General features: G+C 36.2%; 1 protein-coding gene and 1 long non-coding RNA gene across 2 annotated transcripts in view; both read left to right on the forward strand.

The window, feature by feature from the left end:
* Window positions 1-225: 225 nt before the first annotated feature.
* The window catches only part of LOC107732817 (engulfment and cell motility protein 3-like), a 19604-nt gene continuing 10183 nt past the window's right edge, over window positions 226-9646 (forward strand). Inside the window, exons 1-9 of the mRNA XM_016544236.1 lie at window positions 226-419; window positions 2950-3050; window positions 5490-5530; window positions 5643-5715; window positions 7020-7070; window positions 7269-7438; window positions 7545-7644; window positions 7793-7944; window positions 8545-8623. Of these exons, the coding sequence (XP_016399722.1) occupies window positions 2973-3050; window positions 5490-5530; window positions 5643-5715; window positions 7020-7070; window positions 7269-7438; window positions 7545-7644; window positions 7793-7944; window positions 8545-8623 (744 nt within the window). The 5' untranslated portion in view covers window positions 226-419; window positions 2950-2972. The remainder of the gene's footprint in view (window positions 420-2949; window positions 3051-5489; window positions 5531-5642; window positions 5716-7019; window positions 7071-7268; window positions 7439-7544; window positions 7645-7792; window positions 7945-8544; window positions 8624-9646) is intronic.
* Window positions 8881-9405, forward strand: LOC107732818 (uncharacterized). Its single transcript, XR_001638910.1, has 3 exons — window positions 8881-8998; window positions 9105-9204; window positions 9353-9405. It is a non-coding gene; the product is annotated as an uncharacterized LOC107732818 (long non-coding RNA).

Genomic DNA, 9646 nt, shown 5'->3' on the forward strand with positions numbered 1-9646 from the left:
AGATATTTCCCATATATGTGTTTATGGACAATACAGTCTATAGGGAAATATCACGTCTAACTTGCACTGTAAACAGCTGCGTTGATCGTATATATAGCGTTTAGTTTTGTAGCGTTATGTTTACTGTAAAGTTTCGGGTCTCCCCTCTTGGTCCCTCAAAAAAAAAAGGAAAAAATCCCACAAACTTGGAGAGTCGGGTCTCCGCTCCCTCCTCCAGGGGGCGGGAGGGACATTATTCAACCCGGAACTGTGAATGTGATCAATTAGAACTCTCCGAAAACTTGGAACGAAATGTAACAGCCGATCGTGCGAAAAGAATCAAATCACTGTCGCCGTTTCGCGCGAACAAAGCGCAAATGTTTATCCGCTCCGCTGCTCCGCGATCTCGCAGAGAGTGATTTTTTCCTGCTCTCCAACAGGTAAGACGAAAGAAAATAACTTTTGTTCGAAACACTTTTAGGCTGCTACTTCTCTCGAACGCTAAACAAGTCAAAACAGATTTAAACGTGTAAATATTTACATACACCTATTCGTTTTGTATTGGAAACTCATTGAACTATTGTTATGAATAGAACAACGAAGCTTCAAACGCAAGTTTGTTTCTGTTGGTATTTTGAAGCCTCTAAAACCCAGCGTTCCATATCGTTTAAATCTAAATGCTCTGTCGGGTTTATATGCAAATAGCTTTTAATTGAATAAACGGTTTCCTTATAAATCTTTTGTACTTTACGTCAATTATTAGTGCATAGCCACGCTCATGAAATATTCAAACATGTGACTAATAGTCTTTGTAGCCGTTTTGGATTTGCTAAAGGAGGATTTGATTGAGAAATCCAATGAAACTTTGCAGGAAAAGTGTGTGATGTCTGCTTTGGAGGTTGTTGGTCTGTCTGTCTGTCAGAGCAGAGGGTGGCACGGATGAAATTCCAGGCAGCCTGATTTCTTCCATTCACTCCCACTGGAGATCAGACTCTATCAGACATGCACAGGGTTCAAAGGGCAAGAATCAGTCGGGAATGCTGTCAGTGGACCCTGAAGTAGTCGGTGTATCTCGTTTTGACGGTTTCGTTCTTGTTGTAGCCATTTCTCAACCCCAAAAAATAGTGGCAGAAGGGTAGGGCTGTCACAACTTCTCTCTGAGCGTGCTGAGGCATGCTGGGAATGGATTCTGGGAAACACAAACATTCAGTCTGTGTCAGCAGCTTTTACCAAAAGCCTTGGACGGAAGGCCGTGTCTTACAAGTAGTTTAATCAGCTTGAAAAAGCTCATTAATATGAGGAGGTTTTCAATCATGTGGTTTAGATTAGTTAACTTTCTGTGAATAATCTCTATAAATCCCAGAGATGTGATAGAAGTTTTAGCTGAAATCTTGTTTTGGGCCCATTAGTGTATTTTATTGTCCAAGTTCACTCAAAAACAGCTTTCCCTCTTCCATTGGGAAGTCTTCTGAGGACACATGTGGAAGTACTTGAGTCTGTTTAACAATCCTTAATAAAGCAGCCGTGTGCTTGTGCGTATAGTAGTAGTTTCAGCCTCCGATGGCACACTCATGGGCCGCCACAATCTGTTCACTGACTGTCTGAAGCGTATTGCATGCAAAAATAAGAAAAGATGACTGAAATCACACGTTTCTTTCTGATTGGCTGGCTTTAAAGGAGTATTTCTCCATAAAATGAAAATTCAGTTATCATTTACTCTCCCTCGTGTTCCAAACCTGTGACTTTTTTTTTTTTTTTTCAAGCACAAAAGATATTTTGGGAAATATCTCAATGTTGTTTGTCCATACAATGAAAATCATAGGGGCCACTGTTGTTTTGGACCCCCTTGTCTTGTACTATAAATAGTTAAATATAAAGAAAATACATATTCAATACATAGTCTTGTATATAAATACAAGAAAATACATAAGTATCTGCTTGTGTGTTCCACAGAAAAAAGGAAGTCATGCAGGTTTGGAATGACATGATTACTGAATTTTCGTTTTTGTCAACTATGAACTTTTGAGGAAGAAGAATTTGTAAGGTTATTATTGACGTCAAATCCTTGAACGATAATGAGAGTTTTGTTTAACACTTAGCGGCAAGTTTGATATTCATGAACATCACTGCATTTCCTGTATGGTTTTTTTATACTTAAAATAAAACTGTACTTTTTTGTGATCAGTAGAAGATAGAAATTCGTACAGGTTTGGAATGACATGAGGATAAATAATGACAGAATTGTCATTTTTATCACTTTAAAATTTTTTTTCACTTTTCACTGTAGGACGGGGTGTAAAATAAACTGTGGTTGGTCTAGACTTAGACTAGTCTTAAAGGGATACTTCACCCAAAAATGAAAATTCTGTCATTATTTACTCACCCTCAAGTTAATCCAAACCTGAATGAATTTGTTTCTTCTGCTGAGCACAAAAGAAGATACTTTGAAGAATGTGGTTAACTGAACAGTTGATGGCCCCCATTGACTTCCATAGAATGGAAAAAATACTATGGGAGTCAAAGGAGACCAGCAACGCTTTGTGTAAATGATGACAGATTTTTGAGTGAACTATCCCTTTAAGGCTGATAGTCACAAGTGTAGGAGGCAAGTGAAAAACGAGAGCACTTGCTACACCATTAATCCCAGCATGCTGACGTATTGTAACATATAGCACAACCTGAGAGAGACACAAGTTCTCTTTTAAAAGAGGAAGACGGTAAACACAGAACACACAGTCAATCTGGAAATAGAATGAATGACACATGTAACATCCTAGGTCTTGTCCACACTCTTCACCTCAGTGGCATTTTTGTATGTTTTGAAATATGTCAATATTTGTGTTTGGTTGGCACATTTCATAAACTTTGAAATGAAAGGTATGTAACATTAAACCGAGCACTCATTCTTTGAATACTTGTAGGCTGATTTTAGTATTTATTTCCTGATTTTTCCCCCCACTCTCTTTTAAGGTTGTAGACATTCATTTCTCAACATGCCACAACAAAAGGATATAGTAAAGATTGCCATTCAGATGCCGGGCGCATACCCGCAGCTCATTCAGCTAGACCAGGTGAGCCGTTTTGTACTTCCTGTCAGAAAGAGGATGTTGACCAGTGTGTATGCAACAGAGCGAAACTTGTTGGTAATCAGCATTTGAAGAATAAAAACACTGTTTATTCAGTATCATACTGAAGTTCACAGATACATTTCATAAAGACGAAGGGATTTATGCAAATGAGGAAGTTATGTCTGAATACTGTAGGTTTGAGTTTTGAGAAACCGTGATTATGCATGCTTGCTTACAAGTGCAAAATATGTAGAAAGTATAAATAGTAAGTTTACGTTTTGTAATCACATTTACTGCAAAATTAAAACCAGAGATGATATATTTATTTACAAGAACAATCTAGTGATCATTTCATTTGATTTTCTGTGTTGTATCAGAATTATAACCATATTCTCACTTGTTACTCCCTTAACAACCTGTTCTCAGTAATGAATACTAAATGAAATTATATACTAAACATAGATATTCTAAAGAAATATAAACATGAATCTTTTAAAAAGCATTACTATGTTCTGAAGGAAGCTTATATTTAGGCTATAAATAAAGTAATTTCTGAAATAAAATAAATGTAATAGATAATAATATATGTGATATAATGTATTTTTATAGTTTTTATTTGGACTGAAATGTCTTTAACTCCAGGACTCGATTTTTAATGAAGTGAGACCAGATTTAGTTTTACGTTTTAGTTTTTCAGACAAATTTTAAAAACCTTTTATAATTAAAAAAAAAAATTATTATTATTTTTTTGTATTTATTTTTGGCGTTTTCGCCTTTATTATGATAGGACAGATTAGAACTGACAGGAAGCAAAGTGGGAGAGAGAGGGGGGCGGGATCGAGAAAGGTTTCTTGCATAAATATAGCTGTGTAATTTTTATTTGCATGTTTTTTTTAAATGGTCTGTCAAAATTTTGTCAGCTCAGTCACACAAATTAAGACCGTTAATTAAAATTTTTTGTAATTAAAATTTTATCTGATGATCAGACTTCTTACAAATCATCACCAATTAGGTCATTCTCAGTTGTTTTGAATGCGCTCATATGGGGGTCTACTCACTTGAAACAATAGGGTGGACAAATGCTGAGCGTATTCGCTATCTTCAGAGGCTTTGATCCTATTGTTTGGGACGTCCTAACAGAATGTGTTATTGTCTTAAAGACCTGCCATTGTTAGAGAAGCTCTCCTTTGGGTTTTCAAAACCATGAGATAACTGGTCTGAAATATGAATGAACCTGTCTGGTACTTAAGGATTAGTTAGAAAGAACCTCAAACCCCCGATGACCTTACCTTCTGTACTTCCTCACCATCCCAAACGCTTCCACTCGCTGCCAGCCTCTGCACCACAAATTATAGGCCACTGATTGGTCTACCGCGGAACACCAAAATTTCTGATTGGTGAGCCGCAGGAGCTGCCACAAATTATGAGATATTTCAGATGTTGACTTGGGAGAACTTTTCCCTTCCTGTTTTGTCACTTGTTTTGTTTTGGTTTAAATGCTTTAAGATGAATGAGTGAGCGTACACATCTTAATCATTATTTTGTAATGTTTAATTTGAATGAATAATTGAGTTAATATGAAATATATTAATAATATATAAATATCAATAGGTTTTGGGGAGCCACGCCACACATGACATTTTACACCTTGAATTAAAAGAGTTGTAAGAAACGTATTGACCCACACATCATCGGCCCAATGTCTTTTCCTGTTTTGTCATTTGTATAATAAATTTAATAAATAGTGAAATGGTTTTGTTAAAATATGAGTTTTCCCTATGGGAAATAATAATAAACTAATATGTTAAAACAACTTAATAGGATTTTGTTTTCAAGAATTTAATCTTCTTAATATGCTTTTTTTTTTTTGCATATACTGTTAAAGTATTTATTAATATTTTGAATTAGCTTTTATTTTTATCATTTCGGTTTTCATTTCAATTTTAGTTAAATATTTAGTAATTAGTTATGTGCTCATCATTCGTTATTTTTTAATTTTTTTTATTTCTATTTAGCTAAAATTTCATTTTGTTTTAGTATAAGTCGTTTTAGTACTTTATTTCATTTAGCTGCTAAGTCAGTATTTCACATTTTTGTTTAAGTTTGTTCTTTATCTAATATTTGTTTTATTTTAGCTTTATTTTAATTTACCTAAAACAATTTATAATATTTTCATTTTAGGTTACAAAACAGTTTTCCTTATTAAAAAAATCAATATAAAAAACCTAGAAAAAAAATCAATGACATTTAATTCAGAAATTAAAAACATACTCATCATAAAGCAGGTGTATTCAAGTCATTGTATGTATGAATTGCATTTTTAATGTATTTTGTGAATAGATCCAGACAAAAAAATTAGCATCACCTCATTGACCCTTGCTCACATTTTATTTTGTTAGCTTGTGTACACTTAACACATTTCATAATTTTCTCTTATTTCAGAAAAAGCCCCTCACTGCTGTCATAAAAGAGGTTTGCGACAAGTAAGTGTGTTTTTTGAGGTGTTTGTGTTTTTCTATTGCTGAAACATCCATGTATATTTTTCTCTGATGTAAAATAGCTGTTTTTGTAAAGGGTGTTGTATTATTTTTGAAGGTGGAATCTTCCAGGTCCTGACAACTATGCTCTGCAATATGCAGATGGGATCCAGACGTACATCACTGAATCTGTAGGTCATTTCCACATTCTTGAGTGTATAACTTTGTGTATGAGCTTGTTAGTGTCTGTGTGGTGACTTGAATCCAGTAATCTGTGCTTATCTGACAGTGTATAATATTTGTTGTTGATCTTGGGTGGGGTCAGACATGGACTTGATGTTGTGTTTGTCTGTCTGTATGGTGGGGATGTGACTGAGAGCTGCTGAAAGTGTGTAATATGATGTATCTGTATCATCAGATGTGCGTGTGAATGAAGTGAGAGTGTGGAGATTGTGCGTTCCCAGACAAGTAGAGGCAAAGGCTTGAATTACAGTTGTGCACATAAACCACCAAGCCTTGGGCTGCATCCCAAATGGGCTTTTGGACACCCTACGTAGAGCCCTTCAAATGTCATCAAGCAGCATCTGGAGCAGGTTTCCAGAAGCTCACTCTGAGAGTTTGAAAATAAACTGGAATAATGATGCAACACTATAGACAAAACTACACAACGTGAATCCTCTGCCATATTTAATCAACACTAAAGACCTTTCTTTCTTTCTTTCTTTCTTTCTAGCTGTCTGTCTTTCTTTCTAGCGGTCTTTCTTTCTTTCTAGCTTTCTTTCTCTCTTTCTAGCTGTCTTTCTTTATAGTTTTCTTTTTTTCTCTTTCTTCTTTTTTTTCTTTCTTTCTTTTTAGCTGTCTTTATAGTTTTCTTTTTCTTTCTTTCTTTCTTTCTTTCTAGCTGTCTGTCTTTCTTTCTTTCTTTATAGCTGTTTTTCTTTCTTTATAGCTTTCTGTCTCTTTCTTTTTAGCTGTCTTTCTTTCTTTATAACTTTTTCTTTCTTTATAGCTGTCTTTATAGTTTTCTTTTTCTTTCTTTCTTTCTTTCTTTCTTTTTAGCTCTTTCTTTCTTTATAGCTGTCTTTATAGTTTTCTTTCTTTCTTTTTAGCTGTCTTTCTTTCTCTCTTTCTTTCTTTATAGCTGTCTTTCTTTCTTTCTAGCTTTCTTTCTTTCTTTTTAGCTCTTTCTTCCTTTATAGCTGTCTTTCTTTCTTTCTTTTTTTCTTTTTAGCTGTTTTTCTTTTCTTTTCTTTTTTCTTTTCATTCTTTCTCTTTTCTTTTCATTTCTTTTTTCTTTATAGCTTTCTTTCTTTCTTCTTTCTGTCTGCCTTTATCTGTATCTATCTTTCTATATGTCTCTCTGGGTTTTTTGGTTTCGTGCTGTGTTTGTCTGTCTCTTTATTGCACACATTTGTGCCAATGATAATGATGTCTAATAATAACAGTATCACTTCCTGTACACTGACTGTTGGCTGCTTTTTGACTTTTGTTTTAGAACCGCCTAGACATCAAAAACGGCAGCATCCTGCGTTTAACCAAAGCACCAGTGAGTGTCACACAACCTCATGCGCCCAAAATGGTCATTTTGCAGCCAGAGTTTGACAGTGACAGTGCTTAACTTACATAGTGTATCTAAACACATCTGTTCACTCAGTCTTTGTGTTAGATTCAAATGTACACAACCACAGTAGCGTGTAATGGCCATGTTTTCTTGCTCGGTGATTTATAAGACTGTGTTTGTCAGGGCCGTTGTGCTGAAGATCTGTATAAAGGCATTCAGAGTTCAGACTCCGGCGTGCGCTGTGACTCTCTGAAGCTGCTGGCCGATGTCTCCACCGACATCACATTCGCTCAAGAGTTTATCAGCCGTGATGGACACTCCCTGCTAGTCAAGATAGTAGAGGACGCTCACGAGTCAGTTTCCCACCTGTCTTTGCCACATTTCTGTGGTTTGGAGTGTTTTATTACAGTATAAATTTAAGATTAAACCGGTGAAAGTGTTTTGGTTTTTTTTGTGCAGGGCTCCTCTGATAATGACACACACTCTTACTGCTTTCATGGAGCTCATGGATCATGGCATTGTGTCCTGGGAGAATCTGTCCAGTGTCTTTATCAAAAAGGTACTAAAGCTTCACATACACTTCAACTCCATAATACAGTACGAAATGCAAAGCGCATTTTGAAGCATTTTCTGCGTCTTAAATGGTTACCTAGTTGCCTATTACAAAGACGACCATTTTTATCTGTTGACTTGTGTTCATTTTTCAGATCGCCGGTTTTGTGAATGCAAAGGTTCTAGACACGTCTATCCAGCAGGTGTCGCTGGCTATTCTGGAGAGCATGGTGCTCAGCAGCAGTAGTCTGTTTAATGAGGTCAAACAAGAAATCACCCTGGAGAGACTCATTTCCCATCTGCAGGTGTAAGTACAGAAGAGCTCTTGCTTTAACTGTTTGCAGTATTACCAGTGTTTACTTTATGGGTGTGGAAGAGGAACTACAATAGTTGAGGGTGTGACATACACCACAGTAATGACAGTAGATGACAATGATGATCCTACGTTAGGGTTTGAAAACAGTGACTAGCATACAGTTTCAGTAGTAGATGTTTAATAACGGTTCTCATTGCTTTCAGTACTGATATACAGCATATATCAACCGTAAATTGAATTATAATGAAAACTACAACAATAATGGTAAATTTTTATAGTTAATTTCGCAAATTAATAACATCAACAACTATTGTTGTTATATAGTATTATCATTGCAATCAAATTGCTTAGCAGTTGCATTACATTCAAAGTGCATTTCAAGAGAGAATTATTTCTAGAGGGCGTCATTGTCTTCTTTTCTGCTTAACACACAAATAAACGTTTCTTCCTCTTTCTGGAAAATACCTTCTGGTTTAGCTCATCATGTGGATATTTATCACGTTTAAGATTAGCATGTGTTGGATTTTTAAATCCGCATTCTACATCAACATAAATGTTTAATTTTCTCTGCTTTTGTCTAATGTACCGTAGAACAAACCAGCAGCTGCAGACTAAGGCCATGGCTCTGCTGATGGCGATGCTGCAGGCTGGTGGCGAGGCAGACAGACAGGTGAGAGGTTGAGAGGTTTTTGTTTCGTCTCTTTGATGATTTCTTGGTTTTGCTGCCACTGTCTGTTGCGACTCTAAAAATAGTGCAAGTAAAATAAGCGCCCTTTATTAGTTAAAGGCTAATCATTGGTGTTTGAGAACTGTTTTGCTAGTACAACATTTCCATTAGAAGAAAGTGTGATTCAAATTTGCCATCACAGAAATAAATTGCATTTCAAAAGATATTAAAATAGACGACGGTTGTTTTAAATTCCGGCGTGCGCTGTGACTCTCTGAAGCTGCTGGCCGATGTCTCCACCGACATCACATTCGCTCAAGAGTTTATCAGCCGTGATGGACACTCCCTGCTCGTCAAGATAGTAGAGGACGCTCACGAGTCAGTTTCCCACCTGTCTTTGCCACATCTCTATGGTTTGGAGTGTTTTATTACAGTATAAATTTAAGATTAAACCGGTGAAAGTGTTTTGGGTTTTTTTGTGCAGGGCTCCTCTGATAATGACACACACTCTTACTGCTTTCATGGAGCTCATGGATCATGGCATTGTGTCCTGGGAGAATCTGTCCAGTGTCTTTATCAAAAAGGTACTAAAGCTTCACATACACTTCAACTCCATAATACAGTACGAAATGCAAAGCGCATTTTGAAGCATTTTCTGCGTCTTAAATGGTTACCTAGTTGCCTATTACAAAGACGACCATTTTTATCTGTTGACTTGTGTTCATTTTTCAGATCGCCGGTTTTGTGAATGCAAAGGTTCTAGACACGTCTATCCAGCAGGTGTCGCTGCATCCAAAATAAAAGTTTTTGTTTACATTATATGTGTGTGTATTGTGTATATTTTAGAGCTGCCCCCTAATAGTCAACTAACCGTTAGTTAGTTGACTATTAACTACGTTAATAGTTAATAGACTATTAACTACGTCATTATTCCACATGAAGTGGCGAAATCACGCAGTCCGTGACGGACAAATCGTTAACGGCTGGGCTATGTGGGAATATAGTACATCGGGCAGGACATCCATT

The sequence above is a fragment of the Sinocyclocheilus rhinocerous genome, unplaced genomic scaffold (genome assembly GCF_001515625.1).
Source record: "Sinocyclocheilus rhinocerous isolate Xijiao unplaced genomic scaffold, SAMN03320098_v1.1 scaffold2415, whole genome shotgun sequence".
Lineage (NCBI taxonomy): Eukaryota > Metazoa > Chordata > Actinopteri > Cypriniformes > Cyprinidae > Sinocyclocheilus > Sinocyclocheilus rhinocerous.